Source organism: Rhamphochromis sp. 'chilingali' (assembly GCF_963969265.1).
Source record: "Rhamphochromis sp. 'chilingali' genome assembly, chromosome: 17".
In the NCBI taxonomy this organism is placed as follows: Eukaryota; Metazoa; Chordata; class Actinopteri; order Cichliformes; family Cichlidae; genus Rhamphochromis; species Rhamphochromis sp. 'chilingali'.
In genome coordinates, this window is record NC_137944.1 from 10,373,495 (window position 1) to 10,400,890 (window position 27,396).

The window sequence follows — 27,396 nt, forward strand, 5'->3', positions numbered from 1 at the left end:
TTAGCCTGCCCAATACAGGCTAAATCAAATAAATGTAGTCTGTGATCCAGAGGTGTGGACTCGAGTCACATGACTTGGACTCGAGTCAGACTCGAGTCATTAATTTTATGACTTTAGACTTGACTTGAAAAAATGTTCTAAGACTTGTGACTTGACTTGGACTTTTACACCAATGACCTGGGACTTGAATTGGACTTGAACCGGTTTACTTGAAAAGACTTGATATTTCACCCCAAATATAAAATTTAACACGCATATTATATAGAAAGTGTGCACCATTAATTCAATTCATTCATTCATTTATTCAAACCACACTCTGTACGTATGTGTGCGTGAGCTGTAGCACAGCCAATCAAATTAACCAGATTTTTAAAAAAAAAAAAAAAAAAAAAAAAAAAAACACACGCTCAAAAATGCTGCAAGGAGTTATTTTTTTCAGATACATAAACTATGAAGTAGTCAATAAAAAAACCAAAATGCAATATGCAAAACATGCAAGAAGAGAATCACAGACAGAGATGGAACAACTTCCAACTTTCTCCGACAGTTGAAGTTGCATAAAGAACAGTAGGTGGTGCTTCTCTTTTGCTACAATGAGATAGCTGACTTCATCTAACTAGCAAATCTTGTCCAGGTTCCGTTGGCGATACAGTTTTTTTTTTAACGTGTATGATATTTTTGTCCTGCGATTTTAAAGCCGGTCCTACAAGCGCATCCAAGAATAACATGCAGCTTATCTCAGAACTGTCAGTGAAAATTATTCTTGGAGCTAAGTTTAATTGAGCTGGGTTTTATAGAGGTGCAATTTCATAATTTGTGTATATTTCGTCATGTGTTGAGAAAAACACAGATTTAAAAATCACATGGTCTAATATTTACATTTAGCATATAACTGCAACATTGTTCTTTTTTTTTTTTTAAGACTCGAAAGGACTTGAGATTCAAAGTTTCAGACTTGTGACTTTACTCGGACTTTTACACCAGTGACTTGAGACTCGACTCTGACTTGCCTGACATTACTTGAGACTTGACTTGAGACTTGAGGATAAAGACTTGAGACTTACTTGAGACTTGCAAAACAATGAAGCAAAACAAAACCGGAGCACCAGAAGGCCAAAAGACAAAAACAAAAAACGAGCCCAAACCCAAAAGAAACGAAGCACACCAGAACAAAGGAAAAACAGAGTCCAAAATAGAAGAGTCCAGGGGGCCGGCCAGGGCCCGACAGCACAGGAGTCCAAACAGTGCAGGGGGCCGGCCAGGGGGCCGACAGCACAGGAGTCCAAACAGTCCGGGGGGCCGGCCAGGGGGCCGACAGCACAGGAGTCCAAACAGTTCGGGGGGCCGCCCGTGCGGACGTCAACGGCGGCGACGGCGGCGACGTGGACACAGTTCGGGGGGCCGACCGTGCGGACGGCAACGGCGGCGACGTGGACACAGTTCGGGGGGCCGACCGTGCGGACGGCAACAGCGGCGACGTGGACACAGTTCGGGGGGCTGCCCGTGCGGACGGCAACGGCGGCGACGTGGCAACGGCGGCGACGTGGACACAGTTCGGGGGTCTGGCCGTGCGGACGGCAACGGCGGCCACTCAGGCGATGGCGGTCCGGGGGCCGGCCGTGCGGACGGCAACGGCGGCCACTCAGGCGATGGCGGTCCGGGGGCCGGCCGTGCGGACGGCAACGGCGGCCACTCAGGCGATGGCGGTCCGGGGGCCGGCCGTGCGGAAGGCAACGGCGGCCACTCAGGCGAAGAGGGTCCGGGGGCCGGCCGTGCGGAAGGCAACGGCGGCGACGAGGGAGACTGAAGGAAACTGTTTCCAGGGCCTACTCCGTGGATCGGCTTCCTCCGAGGCGTGGACGTCTATCAGCAGAGAATGTCCCTTAGTCTGTAACACAGTCAAATATATTCTCAAGTAATATTCAAGCATGCCATTCAGCGTGTTAGTACGAGCAGCTCGGGAGCAGCTTGGGAGAACAAGAAAACAGAGACTGCTTTAGATTGTCTTCCCAAAGTGACTCAACTTTATTCACAAGTACAACAGTTTATATAGAGGGTAAAATTCATGAGACAGCAGATTATCAGTTTAAACCAGTACAGACCAAGATAAGGCAGCGTCTTCCTGCCCTTGGGTGAAGAAGCATCCTTTGTGTAGTGCATCAGTTCAGCTACAATTGTGATTATCTCAGCGACATATTTTCAAGGCACAAAACGAAGAGTTCTTTCATTAGTGAAATCTGAAACAAACCATTTGGCCTTCAACAGGCGTCTAAAAGATTAAGAAACTAATGTAGCTGAGGGAGTGATCTCTGTGGTATTTCAACCTTGTACCAGCCTGTGATTCTCACACATCAATTCTTGGGTCAAAGAGAAAAATAACTAAAACAAAGGGGCCTTATTGAATGACAGAGTTTTCCTGCATAATGTCACTATAAAACAATATCCAGTAAATGCTACCATGGTACTAAAATACCTAACAGAGACGACGGAGCAGTTCAGGGGGCCGGCCGCGCGGAAGGCAACGGTGGCGACTCAGGCGATGGCGATCCGGACCAGGCGAGGCGAAGCACAGGCCGGACCAGGCGAAGCACAGGCCGGACCAGGCGAAGCACAGGCCGGACCAGGCGAAGCACGGAGGCAGAGGCCGGGCCAGGCGAAGCACGGAGGCAGAGGCCGGGCCAGGCGAAGCACGGAGGCAGAGGCCGGGCCAGGCGAAGCACGGAGGCAGAGGCCGGGCCAGGCGAGGCTGAAGGCATGGAGGCTGGGCCAGGCGAGGCTGAAGGCACGGAGGCTGCAGCAGGCGAGGATGATGATGGAGCTACAGCAGGCGGCTGGACGGGCTGAACGGGCCCCTCGGACCCTCCAGCGGAGGCAGGAGGCTGAACGGGCCCCTCGGATCCTCCAGCGGAGGCAGGAGGCTGAACGGGCCCCTCGGACCCTCCAGCGGAGGCAGGAGACGAAGGCCGGAGCGGTCCCTCGGACCCTCCAGCGGAGACAGGAGACGAAGGCCGGAGCGGTCCCTCGGACCCTCCAGCGGAGACAGGAGACGAAGGCCGGAGCGGTCCTACGGACCCTCCAGCAGAAGTCACCACTAAGCCAGCAGTCATGGAGTCCTCTGGCAAACACGAAGGCAACTGGCGATGCACTGAGCACTGGCTCTGCCCAGGCAACGCTGACATGGTGCAGTTCTCAGGTGGCTGCATAGACTTCAGGGGTCCAGAATCAGCCGGGGACTGAGACCTAGCCTCTGGGGAAGCCCTGGAGCAGCAAACTGTGCCAATGGCGGCTGAACCATGAAAAGCACCTTGAGGTGAAATTAGACTTTCTCCCTGCATGGAGTGAATGAGTGAAACCGGTGATACTGGAGCCAGAGCTACGGGTAGCAGGGGCACTGGAGCTACTGGGGCCTGCGCTACAGGCGGCACTGGAGCTACTGGGGCCTGCGCTACAGGCGGCACTGGAGCTACTGGGGCCTGCGCTACAGGCGGCACTGGAGCTACTGGGGCCTGCGCTACAGGCGGCACTGGGGCCTGCGCTACAGGCGGCACTGGGGCCTGCGCTACAGGCGGCACTGGGGCCTGCGCTACAGGCGGCACTGGGGCCTGCGCTACAGGCGGCACTGGGGCCTGCGCTACAGGCGGCACTGGAGACTGAGCTGAGGGTGGCACTGGAGACTGAACTGAAGGGGACACTGGAGACTGAACTGAAGGGGACACTGGAGACTGAACTGAAGGGGACACTGGAGACTGAGCTGAGGGTGGCACTGGAGACTGAACTGAAGGGGACACTGGAGACTGAACTGAAGGGGACACTGGAGACTGAACTGAAGGGGACACTGGAGACTGAGCTGAGCTGAGCACTGGCTGCGGGGGAGCTAACTGAGCTGAGCACTGGCTGCGGGGGAGCTAACTGAGCTGAGCACTGGCTGCGGGGGAGCTAACTGAGCTGAGCACTGGCTGCGGGGGAGCTAACTGAGCTGAGCACTGGCTGCGGGGGAGCTAACTGAGCTGAGCACTGGCTGCGGGGGAGCTAACCGAGCTGCGAGTGGCTGCGGGGGAGCTAACCGAGCTGAGAGTGGCTGCGGGGGAGCTAACCGAGCTGAGAGTGGCTGCGGGGGAGCTAACCGAGCTGAGAGTGGCTGCGGGGGAGCTAACCGAGCTGAGAGTGGCTGCGGGGGAGCTAACCGAGCTGAGAGTGGCTGCGGGGGAGCTAACCGAGCTGAGAGTGGCTGCGGGGGAGCTAACTGAGCTGCCGGTAGCTGCACAGGCGATAAGCAGCTCGCGTTGACATCCGCCACACAAAACGCAGCCCCTGAATGAACAGTCATGCAGTCCGAAAATGAAAAAGAGTCCTCACTCACCACAGCCGGCGATTTAGAAGCCCGAACGTCCAGCTGTGGGGTGGCGCGCTTGCGGCGCGATCGGCGTTTCCTCCCCGCAGACGGCTCCGACGGGCCGGGCAAGATCACATCCGGCGAGTCGGGCAGCGAGGCAGGAGTGGCTGAGAGAAGGTGCGGTGTGAGCCGGAGAAAAGCCTGCATGGTCGGAGGAAGCGACTGCAGAAGCCATGGCAGGCCAGAAAAGAGCCGTTGTAGCCGACTTTCCACGGCACGACGAAGCTCCTCTGGAGGGTTCTCCAGCCATAGCCCGAGGAGAATCTCCACATTGTACGCAATGTCGTCCTGGAGCTCCTCGGACGGATTCACTGCCGCTGGGTCCATGGTGGCTGGTTCGTACTGTCACGGTTTGCCGGGGCAAGCCGTGTGGAATATGAAATAGGACCCAAAATGCGGCAGCTCTGGTGCAGATGAGTGTTTATTTGACAACCGAAAATACAAACAGCAATGGTGTGGGTACCATGAAACAGGAAAACCTAAACTGGGTAGAACTAATAACACAAACCAGAAACGAGGATGCAGGGAGGTCCGGGGAAATACATACGGGAAGACGCAGGGAGACCGAGGGGAAACAACACAGACGAACCAGCGATTACTAAGACAGAAAATACAACTTAAATACACTCAGAACACAGGGAGATTACACACAGGTGGGAGACACAGCTGGGAGTGATTAACATGACGAGACCAGGGAGGCAAACTGAAAACACTCACATAAGACGCAGACCTTCACAATAAAACAGGAACACACGGGGGGTAACAGGGTAAATACCAATTAGAGAACAGAACCAAAATCGCGAAGAGAAAACACAAAACGCTGGGTCAAAAGGACCCAGGATCATGACACCTTCAGTTCAATGAATAGCAGTTGGAGGGATTCAGTACATGAATGAGTCTTAATTTGGAGTATTCTGAATCATCACTATCACTAACTGAATCAATAGGTTTTTTTCACTGAAGCTTCTCTCAGCTGCGACTGAAAGCTCAACACTTAAAAAAATTCTACACAGTTGTACAGTCAGGGAAAATATGTATTTCAACCCCTGTAGATTTTGTAAGTTTGTCCACTGACAGAAAAATGTTCCATCTATAATTTCAGTGGTAGGTTTATTTGAACAGTGAGAGACAGAAAAATAACCAAAAATCCAGAAAAATACATTTCAAAAAAGTAAGAAATTAATTTGCATTTTCATGAAGAAAATAGGTATTTGATCCCCTATCAGTCAGCAAGATTTCTGGCTCCCATGTGTCTTTTATATAGGTAACCAGCAGATATTGGGAGCCTTCTCAACTTGTTACCTGCATTAAAGAGAGCTGTCTACAAAAGCAATCAAACTATTCAGATTTCACACTCTGCACCATGGCCAAGACCAATGAGCTTTCCAAGGATGGCCGGGATGACATTGTGGACCTACACAAGGCTGGAATGGGCTACAAGACTATCTGCAAGCAGCTGGATTTGAAGGTGACAACAGTTGGTGCAATTATTTGCAAATGGAAGAACCATAAAATATCTGGCGATCTCCAGTGGTCTGGAGCTCCAAGCAAGATCCCACCTTGTGGAGTTTCAATCATAATGAGAATAGTGTGAAACCAGAACTACTTGGGAGGAACTTCTCAATGATCTTAGGCACAACATTATTATTCCACAGATGTTTGACTGGATTGAGATTTCTGAAATTTAGAAGCCAAATCAACACATCAATCCACTAAAAAAGATTTCTAAGTCTGCTATGATGATAGCTTTATCCTTCTTCCTCCAGAATGTCGTCTGCTGCATGTCTAGCATCGTGTTACCACTGCAATCACTACTGCTGTCTGGGTGCATCCTACAAGCCATTTCTACAGAATATCCTGACCTTAATAACAGACTCTTTACTTACTTTGTTAGAGCTTGACATGTTTATTAAGGGTTCATGAATTTAAGGTTTACATTTCCATCATATGGTAGTTGTAAAGTCACTTCAGTTATTGGTCCATGTGATGGCTGCATCCCATGCACCAATACTTGCACGCCACATTTTAGGTGTTTTTTTTCTCTTTCTAAGGATTTGTGTTAAATTAAACATTTCCAAACTACATGTTTACACACCAACCCTTCTCCTCCTGGCATATTAAATTATATCCAGCTAGTCACTAAAGACATCTCTGATTTTCCTTTTTCTGGAGGGTGTAAAAGGGTGTTAAAAATGATATATATACACTCATGCCTTTCGATATTCTTGTGGTGCTGCAACTAAACAGATTATTTGATTAGTGTCTTCAAGATGCAATAAAATAAAGCAGACTTTGTTCTGTGTTCCATCTTTCTCACTGCCATCCCTCCTCCTTCTCAAGAATATGGTTAATGATTCATAGACTGAATGCACTTGCTATTTTGACTGTAGCATTATTATGTGGATGTACAGAGAACAACATACCACTTTCATTAAGGGCTCGACTGCTAAGGGTTTGTCAACCCATTGGTTGGCATTAACTAATACTATGTGATCAATACACGATTCCCCCTAAAGAAAATGTAAATTCTTATTAAATTAATTATTAGAACAATCTGAAAGCTAACTAAATCCTACTTTTGTAATATGGTATAATGCCCTGAGTGGGATTAATTTCTGGAGAGATCAGTACAGGGAGTGCAGAATTATTAGGCAAGTTGTATTTCTGAGGAATAATTTTATTATTGAACAACAACCATGTTCTCAATGAACCCAAAAAATTCATTAATATCAAAGCTGAATGTTTTTGGAAGTAGTTTTTAGTTTGTTTTTAGTTTTAGCTATTTTAGGGGGATATCTGTGTGTGCAGGTGACTATTACTGTGCATGATTATTAGGCAACTTAACAAAAAACAAATATATACCCATTTCAATTATTTATTTTTACCAGTGACACCAATATAACATCTCCACATTCACAAATATACATTTCTGACATTCAAAAACAAAACAAAAACAAACCAGCGACCAATATAGCCACCTTTCTTTGCAAGGACACTCAAAAGCCTGCCATCCATGGATTCTGTCAGTGTTTTGATCTGTTCACCATCAACATTGCGTGCAGCAGCAACCACAGCCTCCCAGACACTGTTCAGAGAGGTGTACTGTTTTCCCTCCTTGTAAATCTCACATTTGATGATGGACCACAGATTCTCAATGGGGTTCAGATCAGGTGAACAAGGTGGCCATGTCATTAGTTTTTCTTCTTTTATACCCTTTCTTGCCAGCCACGCTGTGGAGTACTTGGACACGTGTGATGGAGCATTGTCCTGCATGAAAATCATGTTTTTCTTGAAGGATGCAGACTTCTTCCTGTACCACTGCTTGAAGAAGGTGTCTTCCAGAAACTGGCAGTAGGACTGGGAGTTGAGCTTGACTCCATCCTCAACCCGAAAAGGCCCCACAAGCTCATCTTTGATGATACCAGCCCAAACCAGTACTCCACCTCCACCTTGCTGGCGTCTGAGTCGTACTGGAGCTCTCTGCCCTTTGCCAATCCAGCCACAGGCCCATCCATCTGGCCCATCAAGACTCACTCTCATTTCATCAGTCCATAAAACCTTAGAAAAATCAGTCTTGAGATATTTCTTGGCCCAGTCTTGACGTTTCAGCTTGTGTGTCTTGTTCAGTGGTGGTCGTCTTTCAGCCTTTCTTACCTTGGCCATGTCTCTGAGTATTGCACACCTTGTGCTTTTGGGCACTCCAGTGATGTTGCAGCTCTGAAATATGGCCAAACTGGTGGCAAGTGGCATCTTGGCAGCTGCACGCTTGACTTTTCTCAGTTCATGGGCAGTTATTTTGCGCCTTGGTTTTTCCACACGCTTCTTGCGACCCTGTTGACTATTTTGAATGAAACGCTTGATTGTTCGATGATCACCCTGGACACAGTCTGTTTGACCTGCTCCCCTCAGGCAGGAGGCTCCGGTCCATTCGCACCAGAACCTCTCGCCATAAGAACAGTTTCTTCCCCTCTGCTGTTGGACACATGAACAATAACCATATGACTGTACCCGCCACTAACACATGACCCTACGCTGTGTCACTGCATCATTCTATGTTTGGCACTGATCACCACCTGCACTCATGTATATATCTTTCAACGTAGCACTCTTAATTCTTATTCTCATGTATATATCTCATGTATATCTCATGCACATATCTTTCCACGTAGCACTTTTAATTCTTATCCCTACTTTTATTTCTTTCCATGTCTATTTAAGTGCTATTTATGACAGCATGTTTGCACTGAAGCACCGCAGCAATTTCCTAATGTTGTAAACCTGCTCAACATTTGGCAATAAACCCCATTCTGATTCTGATTCTGATTCTGATCACGCTTCAGAAGCTTTGCAATTTTGAGACTGCTGCATCCCTCTGCAAGATATCTCACTATTTTTGACTTTTCTGAGCCTGTCAAGTTCTTCTTTTGACCCATTTTGCCAAAGGAAAGGACGTTGCCTAATAATTATGCACACCTGATATAGGGTGTTGATGTCATTAGACCACACCCCTTCTCATTACAGAGATGCACATCACCTAATATGCTTAATTGGTAGTAGGCTTTCGAGCCTATACAGCTTGGAGTAAGACAACATGCATGAAGAGGATGATGTGGACAAAATACTCATTTGCCTAATAATTCTGCACTCCCTGTATTAGTACAGACATGATATACTCATCAATTTGTGCAAGACTTGCATGGTTAAGATTTGCATGTAATTATATGTGTGAAATGTAATCATTGATTTAGAGCCAATCCTCAAGTCTAGCCAGAGTTTTGCTAAGCATCTCTTTTTGTTCTAGTTTCTCATTGTCATTTAAACCCAGTCAGATAATTTTCTCTGGCTCTTCCTCAGATGCTCTCTCTCCCTCTATGCTTGCATTTTACTCTTTTAATCTTGTTCTCTTTCTAAACTTAACACCCAAGGGATCCACCTCTTCTTAGGTTACAAACTTCCCAGCTGCCGTGCCTTCATTTGCTAATATAACCAAAGAAGAAAAGAAAGCTGTCTATAAGCCTTCTTAAAGTATCTCTGCTTAACAGACACCTACAAGGGAACAAAAGGAAATGGAATCTTTCTCCAGCAAATCTTTCCATCAACTGGGAATAACGATAAGAAGCTCATATCCAACAGTCTCTCAAATACTTTCTTTTCTCTCAGGCAGTGGACTACCTACTACAATACACAATATCTTATCCATAGGCTGCTGACATTGTTCCCACTCCTTGTATTTGTGAGAAGAACACTTGCTGGGAATAAAATTAAAAGAATTTGCCATGAACTTAATTGTGGCACCAATTCAGCCTTAGAAATTGCATTTAGAACATACATAGCTCAACCAGTGGATCTGTTGTGTATTCATGACATTTCAATATCTCAGATTCTTTGAATGTTTCATTTTGAATTTGAGTAAACCAAGATTCTCACTGTATACATTCAGCTTATGTGTAAGTTCAAAAAGGAAGCTCTGTAATCACTCATTGGCCTAATAGTCTGTTCTTTACATCACTACCACTTTCCCAAACTGTTAAACTAAATACTGACACAATCATACTAGTCTAATCATTCCTTTACACCAATCAGCTTGTGCTCTGCATAGTTAAAAACCCTTCTGTTCTCCCCTCTGTATATAGCCCACACTTCTTCACCGTCACTGTATATAACCCTCATGTTTGCTGTAAATAAACTAATTTCACGTGATTTAGTGTTCACGTTGAATCTGTCCTTGGATCTCATGTCTGACGGCGTTTGCAGTGATACTGATTGTCCTGTCCTGTCTCCTGATGTGAGACAGGTAATAAGGGCAAAAAAAAGACACACCTTTTTCTGTTTTTGGGAGTCAGTTGGATATTCATCCCCCACATATTATCTACTTGTTGACTGTGAAAGGAGTGCTGGAGCCAATTCCATCTGCCGAAGATGGTGAGAAGCAGGGTACACCCTGAACGGGTTGCCAGTCTGTCACAGACAGGGGTCTGTAACTGTAAGTTGCTAAATCAACAGAGGTGTCGCTCAATAATGCAGTATATAGTGTGCGTATGGGTGAATTCCACAGACACAAATATCTGCCATTCCATGTGAGATAAGCCTGCCAGGATAATTAATCACAGAGTAAGCCACATCATATTCTTTGTCAGGAAGTTACATTAATGATGCTCCAAAAGACTCCAGCACCACAGACATGGACAAGCGATCCAGTTAACCATCCTGATGTCGTTAAACCTACTCACTGAATGAAGTTGTCTAATAATGACAACTGTGAGCCTAGACAGAATTTTAAAAGGCATTTAAAAGTCTTGTTTGCTATGGTAATGGACAGGATAACAGAGGAAGACAGGAGGAAGTCTCAGTGGACTATGATGCCTACAGATAATATTGCGATCTGTGGTGAGATTAGCGAGCAGGTGGAAGAGAGTCAGGAGACCTGGAGGTACACACTGGAGAAAAGAGGGATGAAGGTCAGAAGCAAGACAGAATATATGTGTGTGAATGAGATGGAGGCAGGTAGGAAGGTAAACATGCAAGAAATAGAAACAGAGAAGGTAGATGAGGTCAGTCATCCAAAGCAATGGACAGTGCACACGAGCAGGGAAGAAGAGAGTTCAGGCAGGATGGAGTGGATAGAGACAAATATCAGGGGTTATTTGTGACAGAAGGATAGCAGCAAGAGTAAAAGGAAGGTTTACGAGTTGGTCCTGAGAGCTGCGATGATCTATGGTTTGGAGACAGTGGCACTGATAAAGACAGGAGGAAGTCAGAAGTAGTAGATGGAAGTAGGAGAGTAGATGGTTGGTTTGAAAGAAGATGCTAGGGATAGGGTGAGATAGAAGGACTTGATCTGCTGTGGCAGTACCTAAAGTGACCAGCCAAAAGAAAAATAGGAAGATTTATTTCAGCTTGCAGAGAGTTAGGGAGATTGGAGTTTGTGGATATTGGCACACTCAAGTTATTCTTACTTTAGTATTGAGCAAACCTCAAACTTTGCTATTTGGTTGTAGACACATTAAACACGACTTTTTAAATCCCAATAAGAACAAGTTCAATTAAATAAAGGTAATAAATGTGTTGTCACTCCGACTGAATAGAGAAGGGAGCACGAGATTGACAGACAGATTGGTGCTGTGGCTGCAGTGCACTCTCTCTCATGGTGAAGAGGGAGCTAAGTGTAAAAGCAAAGCTCTCAATTTACCGGTCGATCTACATCCCTACCCTCACCTATGGTCACAAGCTGTTTGTAGTGACCACAAGAACAAAATGAGCTTCCTGGCTGGGTGGCTGGCCTCGCCCTTACAGATAAGGTGAGAAGTTTAGTCATGCAAGAGGGTCTCAGAGTAGAGCTGCTGCTCCTCCACATCGAAAGGAGCCCGTTGTGTCATGGTCTGTGTGGCAGACCATGGGTGTGGGGGGAAGGACGACCCAAGATGCAGGACTCAAATGATGCAAACAGTGCGTTTATTTACGGTGTAGTAAATAGTACACAATAAATTCCCCGTGTGTCTCCAACTCCCGTGCTGTGTCTCCCTCTCAGTGCCCGTGCTCCACGTCTCTGCTCCCGTGAAACTTGTGCTCGCTGCTCTCCCGTTCCCGCACTCCTGCTGGAAAACCACAAAGGCAGCCGTTAACCCACAACTCAACAGCGATAGACTTTAGCATGCACTGACTTTGCTGGAAATACTGACGGGTAGTTAGTTACTCAACGATCCAGCGTCAAGGAGCTCTCACCCACACTGCTTTGTAGCTCCTCCGACGAGGCTTGATCAGCGCCAGGTGTGTGTGAAGATCCTTGGGTGTGACCGGTCAGGTGGCAGGGCCACACCCACCAGGCCTGAAGGTGCCTGTCATGACCGCACCCACACACACACACACACACACACACACACACACACACCTGCCAATACACAACCATGGAACACAGGACAGCAGCAGCACAGAACACATACATATAATATAATAAGTCCACAACTGTTCAGGGACTCTAGGTCACTCAGACCCAGATCCCTGACAAGTTGAGGTGGTTCAGGCATCTGACAAGGATGGGGCAGACCCAGGACCTGCTGGAGAGATTATATCTCTCGGCTGGCCTGGGAAGGACTTAGTGTTCAACCAGATAAGCTGAAGTAGGTGGCTGGGGAGAGGGAGGTCTGGGCTCTCTGCTTAGGCTGCTGCCCCAGCGACCTGGCCTCGGATAAGTGGAAGAAGATGGATGTATCGATAAATGTAGTGTCTGACAAAGGCTTCATCAACAACAGTGTGCCAACATGAATAAACAATGGGGTCTACATAGAATAATAGATTACAGTTCCTCCTGCTGAATCAGTGTTTCATTCTCTGAGATTGGACCTTTAGGCAATAGATTTAAGGTTATGACTATAGATGTATATTATGACCAGTGTTGGTCAAGTTACTTGAAAAAAGTAATCAGTAACTAATTACTGATTACTTCCCCAAAAAAGTAATCCCGTTAGTTTACTGATTACTTATTTTCAAAAGTAATTAATTACTTAGTTACTTAGTTACTTTTTAAAAGCACGTTTTACAACCTGAATAGGTGATAAAGCGATAGATCTTTCAGCCCAATTCTACTTTTTCATACATACAAAATGCAATCAAATGGAAAAGTCTCTTTTTTAAACTTGTTTTATCAGTTTTAATCTTTTAACTTTATGCATCAAGTAAAAATTAAATTATATGCACCATTCTCTGACTTGAAGAAATTAGTTTAACATTTAAAGCTATTTTCTGCACATTCCAGCACATAAAATAAAATATTTTTTGTGTTTGCACTCACTCTTTCAAATAGATGCAAGTGAAACACAGCAGAAAATAAATTAAGTCAAAGACTAGCGGTCCTTTTGCTCTAGTTTCACCTGTAAAGCAGGAGTGGGGTAGGCGGAGGTTTGCCTGGTGCAGGTGTGCCGCAGCGGTCAGTGGAAGAATCCGCGAGTTTCTCTGTGAGTTTCCCATTACATTGTTTAGGGGTTTTTTTTCAGTGTAAAAAGAAGTTTTCTTCCCACGCACAATGGACACTAATGTTTTTGTATCTCTTTATGGAATCAAATTCAAAATAAGGTCAGTACTTCCACGCTTTAAACGCTGCATGCTTATACTCTCTCCCGCACTCGATATATGATCCATTTTTGATCTGCACACAGCTGTTGTCACGAACGTCGCACTCGCTTACGTCACTGTCATGAGACATTCTCGCAAAAAAAAAAAAATCACGGTTTTAGTAACGCAGTAACGCAGCGTTCCTATGGGAAAGTAACGGCAATCTAATTACCGTTTTTGCCAAAAGTAATCCCTTACTTTACTCGTTACTTAAAAAAGTAATCATATTACAGTAACGTGTTACAAGTAACGCATTACTGCCCATCTCTGATTATGACCATAAATACTGTTTCATCGATGCAGCAGATCTTGTCATTTAAAATTTCGAGCTTCTCCCATAGGTTCTTTGTTCCAAAAAGATCATTTAAAGGAAATCGATCTGCAGTTGAAATTGAGTTGAATGCCCAATCACACAATAGGACCAAAAAAAAAAAAAACCCAGAATATTTTGTGAGTGATGAAACTCAGATCTCAGTGCAAAATCTCAGCTTTAGTTTCTAATGACTAACAACATTCTTGCTGGTTTAACTGAAGACAATTGACTTTCTGCTGTCAAATTAGATTAACTATTGTTACAGTGGCAGTACAGGAAAAAAGGCTAACTGCAATAAACCGATTTTTAAAATTTGGGTCAAGCCAACTCTTGCAGTCAGAGGAGTTGAGGTTGATCACTAAAGACCACCTGCTGCCTGACCTGGCGCCTGCTACCAACAGATGATGTGGAAGAGACTGTGTGTGGCTGAAGGGCTCTCAAAGAAACACAGAGACTACATAAGAAAGGAGAGACTGTCTGAAACTTCTGTTTTTGACAGGGCTTTTATTCAGCAGCATCTGCTCTATCCCTTCTGTCTGTTTCCAGCCAGATTCAATTGGCTGGCAAGAAAACAAACCCTTCCATTATGGTTTAGTCAATAAACTTGTTCAAATGGCAATGACTTAATTTGAGTACTGTGACTTTGTAGGGTATGACATGATAACTTCACTTTTCTAGAATAAATGGTGTGTCATGTTACTGCAGAAGCTTAGGGGATATTAAGAAGCAGGCAGGCTAGGTTTTAAGAGGTTAGTTTATAGGAAGCAAAACAAAAAACAATTCAAACCATTATAACTTGTAATTTTTGGAAGAAAAGTTCAGTGTTCAGTGAGATGTCAACAGGAGCTCACTGGATAAGTGAAGAACTATCAGAAGCTAAGAATTGCTTTCTGAGGGTTACGAGAAATCTGGGGAGTATAATGTAGCTATACTCCCCCAGAGGTAGGTATCATAAAAAATGAATTGATTAATTTTAAAAAATGGCACAAAAGAGGCAGCTAAAAGGTTCCTATTTTCCTTTTTTAGTTAGAAAACCCAAATCCCATGTTGCAATACTATACTGCTAAGGTAAGCAATGTTAATCTTAATCATTAAACTATCTATACTTGATAAAAAGCTATGTATTGCAAGTGTATATGGTCCAAATGTTGATGATCCCTCATTCTTTCACGGTTTTTTCAGTGCACTCTCTGAACACTTAGATGGCACACTTGTTCTTGGAGGCAACCTCAACCTTGGACTAAATGAAGACATGGATAGGCTCAATTTGGACTTCATATTTGGACTATAATGACACTCCCGAAACATCAGCTTCTGTTCTATGGGAAGCAGGGAAAGCTGTGATGAGAGGTAAAATAATTTCTTTCTCATCACATAAAAAGAAAAAAGTAAAGAAAAATATTCAGGAATTAGAAAAAAACATCAAATCACTAGAAGAAGCCTACGCGTGCGACCAAGATCAGGAAACATTGAACAAAATACGCAAAACAAAACTAGAATTAAATGAGATAATTGATAAAAAACAAAAACAAAATTCTTAGTACAAAGACTACGCTTACAAAATTATGAACATGGTAATAAATCCGGTCAATTTCTAGCAAACCAGCTAAAAATAAATAAAGAAAAAACAACTATATGTGCTGTTCAAGATTCATCTGGGAACACAATATATGAACCGATACAAATAAACAACATTTTCAGGGATTTCTATAAAAGATTGTATTCACCACAAATAAACCCATCTAAAGAAGAAATTGATCAGTTTTTGGACAACATAACTCTTCCAAAATTATTAGACACTCAAGCAATGGCACTGGATTCACCACTGACACCAGGTGAACTCCAGGAAGCCCTGATAAGTATGCACAATAATAAGGCTCCAGGTCCAGATGGCTTTCCTGCAGAATTCTACAAAGAATTCTGGTCGATTCTAGCACCAGTTTTCTACAGAACGTTGTTGGAAATTAAAGAAAAGAGCAGACTTCCATCAAATATGAAATCTGCAAACATTAATCTCCTGCTAAAATCAGGCAAAGACCCTGTATATCCCTCAAGCTATCGTCCAATATCCCTTATAAATGTAGACCTTAAAATAATCTGCAAAGCTCTCTCAAAGAGACTGGAGAAAATAACCCCCCTCTTTATTCATCCTGACCAAACTGGTTTCATAAAAGGTAGGCACTCATCAACAAATACACATAGATTAATTAATTTGATAGACTACTCATACAGTAAAAACCTAGAAACTACAATATTCTCTTTAGACGCAGAAAAAGCATTTGACAGAGTTAACTGGAAATTTCTATTTGCAACTTTACACAAATTTGGTTTTGGATCCTCTTTCATAAACTGGTTAAAATAGTATATAATTCCCCAACAGCTTGTGTCAGAAAAAATGACCAGACATCCTCCAGCTTCTGTCTCTTGAGGGGCACCAGGCAGGGATGCCCACTCTCCCCTTCACTGTTTGCAATTTTTATTGAACCACTAGCAGCAGCAATTAGACAGAATTCAGTAATTAAGGGCATAAAATGCAAGAACGTGGAACATAAAATCAGCCTTTATGTGGATGATGTGTTACTCTTTCTCCAAAATTCACAAACCAATATCTCTGAGGTGATTGAATTGATAAACTCTTTTGCAAGAATATCAGATTACTTCTATACATCTATACACGCCTGGGAACCCTGAAAATAAATGTAAAATGTAAGTAGTAGTCCAAGTATCACCACATCATAAATTAAGTTTTGGTCATCCTGATACCTGCAATTTTGTGGAATCCCTCTTTGATAAATCTTGTGGGTCTATGACCGGGGAAAACCACAAACGAGTACAGGAGACGTTTCAGTGCAACTGTAACATTCCTGACTGCCCGACAGACGGTAGCCTTGGAAACGTGCTCAGCGTCACCAATATTATACAGAAAGCTCCCGTTTGCAAAAAACCGAAGTGCAATACAAATAATATGTAATGAACTGAGAGCATGTCCGCGATGTGTCACATGCGTAATATATGGCCTGAGGATGTTATCCAAATAACTTATAGATTGTGCTGAGAAACGGTAACGTTTGCACAGGAAATCATCAGGAAATTATAAAATGTCCAAACGCGCTCTAATCACTCTCTCCCGGCGGAGAGCTCTGCGGAGAATTTGGGCTTCACGATCTACTGGCTCTTCAAGGAAGGGACACGCCATGTCTGACACTTCCTACTGTCAGGTTTCCGACAAAGGGGCGGAGACAGTCAGGGTTAGTTGTAGTAAACCTGCTAGGGGGCAGGTTAGCTTCACGGAGTGTGTCGTCATGGTGACTCACTGTGGCTTCATCTGAACTCGCTTTGTGAAACCGAAAAACCAGTTTTCGTTAACTCAGGGTATACTTACTCAGTTTTTCCACTAAACCGGCTTCCTGAAACAGGGCCCAGCTCTTCTCTGACAGCATGGTGGGAGTTTCTAAAATTGACGGCGTCTTCATTAATCCCATGCAAACGTACACCTATCTGGAACAACCCTGACATATTACAAAACAATAATATGATAAACTTTTCAGATTGGAGTGGTAAAGGAATCAAATATTTAGAACATATACTAGAAGGAACAGAATTTATTTCATTTGATGGACTAGTTACACAATATGGGATCAACAAGAAAAGATTTTTAGAATATCAACAAATTAAATCCATAGTAAAAAAGAAATTTTAACCCGGTCAAGTTGAACTACAAACACCACCAAGTGTGGTTCAATTTCTCACTCTTAAAACCCCCAAATTACTATCCAAAATATACAGAATGCTTTCTAAAACAGATGAATCAATATCACTTCCTATTGCAAAATGGGAAGCGGATTTATCAGTTAACTTAGACCTAAACTTCTGGTCTCAGATTTGCTTAAAAACCTTTCATCTAATTAGAAATCCCAGTCTTCAATTAATTCAATACAAAATATTACATAGAGTACACTATACAGGTCATCGGATGTTCAAGATGGGCTTTACGTCTACCAACAACTGCTCACACTGCCAAACCAATTCACCGGACAATTATATCCACGCTCTTTGGTTCTTCAGAAGTTTTGGCGCGAGATATGTGAAGACTTATCGAAGTGTCTGAAATGTAACATTCCAACTTCCCCCTTAGTGTGTTTGTTGGGCAGCTTAGATAATGTTACTTCAGAAAAGAATATAGCCCATATGGTTTTCACTGCCCTATGCATAGCCAAGAAAACAGTCCTCATGAGCAGGAAAAATAAAAATAATCTTAATTCTAACCAATATAGAAATTATCTATTAGACAGTGGGACAGTGGCGCGGCTGCCCCTCTGTTGGTCTTCCTTGGTCTCTTGTGTTCTGGGGGCCTCTGGATGTCTGGAGTTTTGATCTCCTCCATACCTGCTTCATGCCCTGGAGGACGGGGCTGTGCCCCCCCCCCCCACACCCTCTAGCAGATCATTACATGAAGGAACCTTTTAAAAAAAAACAAGCGCGTCCATGCTCACAGGTGTACACACAGGTGATCACACCCACAAACTACACCCTTTTTGGCTCCTGGTCAATGGTCAATTTGGTAAAGTAAATCCGTTGGGCATCTTTCTTTGCCTTTAGACAACAATTCTGATGGCAAAAGAGCCAAACGGGACAGGCAAAAAAAAAAAAAAAAAAAAAAAAAGGTAAGCAATGTTTCAAATGCAGGTTTGACAGGTTTGTGAGTGTACACTTTATCTAGAACCTAGTGAGGGTTTACTCAGCTTTGCCAGTTTCCTTTTGTCCTATACCTTTCCTGCATTCCCACAACCCCAGCTCTTTAATATTTTGAAATGAAACCATGGGAAAGGTGAGCACAGAAGGACATTGAATATGAGGGTTGTTCATATCAGCAAATGTAGAAAAAGAAGTTTCTTCATAAGTGTAGACGAAATCATCAATAATTAATAGACGTTCTCTTGAGAAAAAAAAAAGTCAAGTATCAAATTTCTGTTGAAGCAAAGTGTCAAAAGTTCTGTAGCACATGCTTTTATAACAAGACAGTTTTAATGGTTAACTTTTTGTTGGAATATACTCAGATCACAGCTGGACCTTCATGACTGTAACCTTAAAAATCCATGGAGTATTGAGCTGTAGCAGCTTGCGCAGACAGGTGGGATGAAGCAAAGAGACTAAAAGAACAGTGACTGAAAGCCACTGAGCTGCATGGTATGCCAGGCTGAGATCTTGTTATTGAATTTGATGTCAAGCCCTTTAAGAGCAGAGATCCTGTAAGACAAACAGAGAATTAGATTGGAAACATGGCCTCAAGTCATATCTGTCTTACCTCTCCCCTTCCCATCTCTATCAGTCTATCATCTCTATCTATCTCTATGCCTGTGTGTGTGTGTGTGTGTGTGTGTGTGTGTGTGTGTGTGTGTGTGTGTGTGTGTGTGTGTGTGTGTGTGTGTGTCAGTGTCAAATGGAGCTTGGTTCATGTATTCAGAGGCTAAAAATGAGGAGGAAATAGTTGTTTCAGTGCCTACATGCGCACATACTGCCTGGGGAGGCTGAAATTGACAAGGCAGACAAATGGGAAGAGAAATGAACAGAGAAATCAAAGGGAGATAGAAACAAGCATATCTGTCTCTGTCAGGTTTGTAGAGCCAGAAAAAACTTAGAGGGCTGTTTAGTGGCTTGTTCCCAGAGGCAGTGGTTGATATTTAGGTAGATACTGATTGGTTGAATTTAACTGTTCACCTGATAAAAGATGGGTAAACCCTCTAATAAATCAAAACAGCAGCATTTGGCGGTAAAATTATATTCTCAGTAAACTAAAAATGGAAGCTGATGTAGAAGATGTGCCATATGTGTGCAGAAATTACTTTAACTTATGCACACAATAAAGGCTCATTCAAAATAAGCATCAGATTCATGAAATGTGTGGACTGGCCAGTTTTGTTCTCATCACTATGTTCAGGCTAGTGAATCAGAATAGTTCTAAACTGACAGGCGTGTGCTATAGTTGTGATCAGAAGTACATTCATACACTCAGCACAGGCATGAATTTTTAATAACTTCTTTGGACTGTTCCTTTTCCAGGGTGGAATGATTGCACTGCAAATTCAACAACTGGGTGCACAAGTTTTGTTTTATTTTGGATTTTCTCTAATCCATACATGATCAAAAGTATACATGCCATTAAAATTTTTGCATGAAAGCGACTCAAAGACAGACTACTGAGTTTAACTTGAGAAACAAAAAACAAACTCTATAAAGCAAAGTCCAATTAGACAATAATAACTAAGTCCAAAATACGGGGGATAATCAGAGAGAGTGGAAACACAAGTTTACCGGGGCACAGCTAAACTTAATTAGGATAATACCAAAGGATATAAAATTAATGACAAGGCACAACAGACAGAGAACTAACAAGGATTAACAAGGAATAACAAAATACAACAGAAGGTAACTATAAGGGAAATCACATTACAAAAACAAAGACTAAACAGGAAGGGGAGGCTACAATAACTAAAGCACAAGGAATCAAATATCTATAACAGAAGTCAGTAAACACTAAGAGAATTAAACTCTTAGTGTTTACGCTTAGACTCTTAAATTACCCAAGTAATTAAAAAAACTAAAATACAAGAATAGTTTGATACAGGACTGTAAATTATAAATATACTAAAATAATAACTCTCCGAAATAACAACAAAGCCCACAGAACATGACATACAACGGTTAAAAAATATACACTTACATACACTAATCTTTTAATAAGTTGGCCTGAAAATTCTACAACATTTAATGTAATGATCATGATCATGATTGACTAAAACTCATAAAAATGTATTAAATAAAGACTATCAAGCTTTCCTTAATCCCCTTGCATTAGAAAAACAAAACAAAACACTGACACCATACAGACTGACTAACAGTCTACACAACTGTGACTCTTAATTATTTCCATATCATATGTTGCTATATTGATATAAACAGTCCTTTTTGTTGCTCGCCACACTACCCCTTTCCTCTGTTACATTATCCAGGCATTCCACAAAAAAGGAAAAGGTAAAAAAACAACAACAATGTTCTGTGCCAGTATTCCACAGTGGATTAGTGCATCATCCCCTTTGTCCTTGTACCTGAAGTGGATTGGGGAGCAACAGTCTCCAAGCAACTCAGAGTGAAGAAGGCAGTGACAGCAGCCTCCAGTCACAAGATCTAGAGCTGATAAATGGCTGATCAGTCACAGAGACGGGGCAAAGAGTGCAGGTCAACAGTGGCTGAGTGGAATGCAAAGAGCAACCACTTACTCACTTTAAACCACACACTGACCAATTCTGCGGGCATTCTAGCACTGTATTGAAAAACTGTAACATATTACTAAGCTGTACTATATAGTATATATATAAATATATATGTATAGTATACATACAGTGCACATAATAAAATGTAGTTATCTCTTGTATTTCTCTACTATTTGGGATGTTCCTGGTGACAAATTTTTAGTGAACTAAACGAGGAAAACAAATTAGACTAACCAACTAGTCTAACACTAAGAAACACTCAGAATAATTAAGTTTAATTTAAAAACCACTTAATGAACAAACAAAGGCATTTAAAACCATATAAACACATTGAATCCACATGAACACAAAACCGCATGAACACATGAATCATGCCACTTGTGTAATATCACTTCAAACACACAACAAAGAAGAAAACCAATGTTAAATGTGATATAAAAACATAATGTTTCAAAAGATGTTATTAAAATCTATTACTAAAATCAGACAAATTACCATCGGAAAAATGAATGGTGTGTAACTGAAAAGTGTGGCGCATGCACAATGTTTGAAAATTCATGACAAACAACATCATACATTTTAAATCTAAAAAAACAAAACAAAGCATCTATCCATCTTCTGCTTATCTGAGTGTTGGGTCGCAGGGGCAGGGAAGCCCAGGCCTCACCATATCACTAAGGGAGAGCCCATCAACCCTTCAGCTTGTATCAGTAAACTCATTCTTTAAAAGAACTAACAATAATAGACTTAACAAAAAGATCAGGCCTTGATTAACAGATTTAAGGCATTTCTCAACAATGAAGTTTCATCTAGTGGCAGATGGCTGCATAACATTTAGGACAGAACAATCTAATGGCAGTGAGCATCAATTGAAATGTAAAGCAATTAAGCAACTAGTACATCTGATAACAATTAGTGACAATAGTGGCAATCACTTGTCTAATCAACTAGTTGCGAACATCCCTATTTGCTGTATAATATGTATCTTAATATAATGTGTATAATTATTTGTATACATTGATAGTTTCAAATACTGTAATGTATAACTATGCTTAATCATTGTGTAAATATATAATGTGCCATAATAATTAGATGCTACACTATGGCAATGATGTTGGGTGGCAAAAAGAAGAACACAAAAATTAACAAAAAAGAACAAATGTACTGTATTTTTCACTTTTGTACACTACACAACATTAGGTTTTTATGCTGTACTCCAGCGGTCCCCAACCCCCGGGCCTCGGACCGGTACCGGTCCGTGAGTCGTTTGGTACCGGGCCGCGAGAGTTGAGGCTCAGGTGTGAAATGTATGGTTTTCAGGGTTTTTATCGGTTTTCAGCGTTATTTTGTTATAGTTTTTATCGTTAACTTGGTTTTCCTGGGTCTTTTCACGTGTGTTATGAATAAATCTTCTTTTTTTCGGTACCGGTACTAGTTTTATTTTGTTGTATTTATCCGCGACACCTTAAAGGCCGGTCCGTGAAAATATTGTCGGGCTTAAACCGGTCCGTGGCGCAAAAAAGGTTGGGGACCGCTGCTGTACTCGGTTACTGTATAACGTAGAATAATATTTCATTGTATACAGTAAGCTGGGCTGCATGGTGATGCAGTGGTTACTGTCACCTTACAGCAAAGAGGGTTTTTAGTTAGAACCCACCTTGCCTGTGTGGATTCTTACTAAGTACAGCAACCTCCACTAGCTGATCTGTGAGAACACCTAAAGATCAGTCCAGGTGAGAGACTTAATCTCTCCAGCTTGTACTAGATAAGCTGTGATGTTAGATGACAAACTATATGAAAAAACTAAATTAAACTATTTGAAAAAAGGAAATCTGTCATCCCCATTCATCCTGTGTATATTTGAGATTGAAAATTGCAGCCATTGTTGGTAGATTAGATTCTAAACTAAACAAGTTACTTTTTTGGTTCAGTGTTTATTTAAATTTAAACATACAGCTGATAGCAAAAAAAATAAAAAAATAAACAGGTGTTTAAGGGTGACAGTGTATTCTGGAGAACTTGAAAACCAATATTTTTATCAGTGCATCATGGAAGGAACAACCAGACAACCAAGCAGAACAACAAAAAGAGGAAGAATATTCGCCAATTGACACCAAGGACTTACATCCTCAACAAGCTGGATCTTCTGCGCATGATCTATCAGAAGATAAAAACACTTAAAATCAAGTTTAGAATTCATACACCAGAAAATAGATCTTCAGTGTCAACAAAATTGATGCAGATAGAAATTCAAAAACTGAGAATAAAAACAAACTGTCCTAGACATACAAACAAGAAGTATGCAAGATAACTCAATTTTCTCAGAAATCCACAAAAATATGACAGATCATCTGGAAACACTGATTAAAAACCTCATGCAATCCCCTCAGACATAAGGATAAACATTCCTTCCTCGTCGTGGATAAGCTCTGCACTGATGGACAGCTATGTCGAGCTTACATGACTCTACATAGGGGATCCCACCACTACCGCATGGCTCCTCTGAAAGGATAAATAGACAAAATAAATAAATAAAAGATCTCACTGGGTAAAAGAAAATAGGTTCATGAAACTCAAACTTATTCTTTTCTTTATTTCTTATCTCTCCTTTTCACTCCTTCACACTCACACATCACTTCCTCAGAAAACAAACACTATACCGTCTCCATCTGCTTTCTCTTCTTGTATCTCTTTGTTATGGTTAATTGTTTTGTTGCTCATATGCCTCATCAGCACCCTATATTTATAACCCAACGTCTCACCACAGTACACCCGCATGACAGCCACTATAGATGCATAGCAGCTCCCCACATGCAAGAAACACTTTCAAATTCATAAACTATAGGTTAAACAGACACACATCCAGATCTCATGCTGTATATTCACACAAAAAAATTTCTTATGTTGTCTTTAAGGTTGGTTTCATAGAATGCATATGGAATTCATTCACAGGCAAAAAGAATAAAAATTCCAGAGTACATAACAAAATTAAAGGCAGATATTCTCCTGCTAAAAGAAACTCATCTTCAAAAATCTAAAGTAAATCATCTTATAGTTTCTAATGTTACCCTGGTCTCAAAGAAAAAAGGAGTTTCTATCTATGCTTTTGCAAAAACATTCAATTGTCGGTCAATATTCTCTTAATAGTAATGACCCAGCTTCTTTCATAGAGTTTTTGCTCAAATATATGACGTTACTGCCAATTCAAAAATCATTATTTGAGGAGATTTGAATACTGTATTAAACCATTTAATAGCTTGCTCCACTCACCTCTGCTGTTGCTAAGATGAACTAAAGTTGACTAAAGTTAACTGGTCCTTCCTATTCATGTTTCTTCACAAATGTGCCTTTGGAAAATCCTTTATTTATTGGATAACAACTCTGTATAACCTCATCAAAGGGCATTATGGGATGATCCCACAATGTAAATATTTCCTTCAAATTGTCAGACTTCACTTAAACGTCAATCCACTTTTAGATAAGATCAATAGGAACATCAAATGCTGGAATAATCTTCTGATCTTCTTATTAGAGTGAATAACTAAGACTGAAGTTTTAACCCAAAGTATTTTTTTCTCCATGATTCCATTCAGATCTACAGCCAAATGGTTTAAATCAATAGACTTCAACATCAACTGGAAAAACCAAAAATTTTAAATCCACTCTTCCAAAAAAGGCAAGACGATGGAAATGTTCTTTAGTACCAGCAAATACAGAACACAGCAGGACACCTGTTAGTACTTTCGTTTTCAAAAATCAAAAATCCCTTTTTTCATTGTACTCTATTTTTTTAAAGGTACTTCTGTGTTGTTTTGTTTTTCTATTCCTTATTGTGTTCAGATGGCATCATTCAAACTATGAATGTTTGTTATAGATTACCTTGTTTTAGTCTAAAGTACTTATGTGAAAGCAGGTGGCTTTTTGTCAGGTTGTTTGAGATCTTATTCTACCTTTGCTGAATTTCTCACACACGATTGCTTTTTCAATATATGTTTTCAGTCCAACCAGCAACTGGTCCTCATGTACACACACAAACAATAAGAGCAGTGGCAGGGCGCCACTCAGGCTTGCATCCCGTTGTGTCACTGCATGCTTCTAAATAATTCAGTGTCACTCAAATATTGATATGGAAATCACAGCTGACTGAACTGACAGTGAGCAGAGAGAAAGGCAGCAAAAATCTACTGTCCTAATTCAGCAGTCCCTTTCTTTTAACATCTCTGCTCCATTTGACTGATACGTTTTTATTGCAGCAGCTTTTGATCCTTATTTTATGGACATTTCACATATGCAATAAAACTAAAAGATCATCATCTGGTTATTGAAGCCCATTTTACAGAAGAACAAAAACATCTCCTGTGATTTGAGCACTTGATTATAATGCACGGCCGCAGAGTCATATTCTGTAGCCTTGTGTCTTGAATTGCATTGATCCACTGCTGCATGACTCTGATTACAGAATCAGTGCTTCCTTTTCACACCTCATGGCTAAATGAATACTGACATGCAACACTCATCATGCACTCAGAACCTACACTCATGAAGATTACTAACTAAATCAATTCTGCAGTGTGAAAGACTGATTTTGTTTTTGCTAATTGTACCTGGAAGGGATAGCAATGTGTTCTCACTCCTGTGTTGCTAGTGGATTATTACCTGATTAGAAGTACAATAGCGAGAGAGTGAGTGAAATGAGTTCCATTTTAATTCTGTGTACATAAAAAGGAGTATAAAAGCTTGATTTCCCACAACACTTCCTCAACATAGACAACCGGTTAAAAGTTCTAGGACACCACAATTTTTCTAGTTTTTTTTTATTGAAAAATAAGCAATTGGAAAATAAAATTAAAAAAAGAAATCATGGAATCAATTTATAGACCAAAATGTTTTCTAAACTTTTGGCTCATCAAAGTAGCCCCCTTTGGCAGATATAACAGCTGAACACACCTGTGGCATTCTTTTGTCAATAGAAATCAAATATTCTTCAGAAAGTTCCCATATCTGTTGCAGAAGTTCCCAAAAGTGTGGCACTTGTAGGTTGCTTTGCTTTCACTCTTCTGTCCAGTTCATCCCAAACCAGCTCGCTGGGGTTTAAGTCAGGAGACTGTGCTGACCACTCCATGTTTTCAAGCTTACCATCTTGTTCTTTTTCCAGAGGTAGTTCTGGCATAGCTTGGATTTATGTTTTGGGTCATTATCTTGCTGTAGGATGAACCCCTGACCAACTACCATACCAGAGGGTACTGCATGGCGCTCACTCTGTACAGGTCATCAACCCTGTATCCAACAAAACAGCTCCAGACCATCACACTTCCTCCTCTCACCATTTTTGTAGCAACATACTACTCTCTGAGGTACAATACTGTTCAACTGATGTTCACAAGAGTTAGTACCACAGTGTGTTCCAACACTGCTTTTATCCCTGTAAGTAATCCCGAAAAGCTGGAACACCTGTAGGAATTAGTAGCACAAGCTTTCAAGGCTTGATCAACCTCCATTGCTGCAGAACAGCTTTAAATTGTTAACCCATTTTGTGTTCCCTGAAAAATGCCATTTAGTGTAATTCTGAAATGAACATTATTTTTCGGTTTGGGGTAGCCTTACCTTTTTTAATCTCTGGCAATTCACCACTTACCTTCGTACCATTTCAAGCTATTCAATGGACTTGAATGACTTGAATTGCAATAAATAACTGGGAAAAACTGGGGTGTTCTAAAACTTTTGACCGGTAGTGTCACATATTATATTTATTTCCTACTGCTGTTTTTTTTTTTTCAAGAAACCTAGTGCTAACTATACTTCTTTCTGACTAGAGAGCCAAAAGTCTTAATGAGAGGTCAGGATGCGTCTGAAATTAGCACGTAATTGAACCCAGTGTTATTTTTTCAATAATCTGTTGAGGGAAGTGTACCAACATTTCTTATTTGGAATTTCTCTCTTATTATTTTTATATGAATTTTACATAAATAGATTTTTTCCAATTAATTTTAGGTACAATGCCATTGCTTTGTAGATTACAAACCAAGGAACGTAAGAGTTTTGGGTGTAGGGGGTATAATGGGTATACCAAGCATACACAGAGAAATGGTGTATCATTTAGTCAGGAAAATTCCTGGAGATATTGAACATAAATAAACACGTTAATAGTAACAGTCATTCTGGACTGTTACTATTTTACCTTGCTCGAGTATCGGGGTGTGTCACTTATAAATTATAATATTTTTTAGGGTACGTTCAACTAACACTTTGTCATTTTAGTAATTATAACATAAAGATCAGTCATAAAGATCAGTCTCAAAGATCTACTCTGT

General features: G+C 41.6%; 1 protein-coding gene across 1 annotated transcript; it reads right to left on the minus strand.

The window, feature by feature from the left end:
- Nucleotides 1-1,679: 1,679 nt before the first annotated feature.
- On the minus strand, nucleotides 1,680-5,144 carry LOC308384880 (uncharacterized protein). The gene is made up of 2 exons (XM_080863514.1): nucleotides 4,361-5,144; nucleotides 1,680-1,888 (listed from the first exon to the last, which is right to left on the minus strand). The coding sequence occupies exons 1-2, from the start codon at nucleotides 4,718-4,720 to the stop codon at nucleotides 1,745-1,747; spliced, it is 504 nt and encodes a 167-aa protein (XP_080719640.1). The 5' UTR covers nucleotides 4,721-5,144; the 3' UTR covers nucleotides 1,680-1,744.
- Between the last annotated feature and the right edge of the window lie 22,252 nt (nucleotides 5,145-27,396).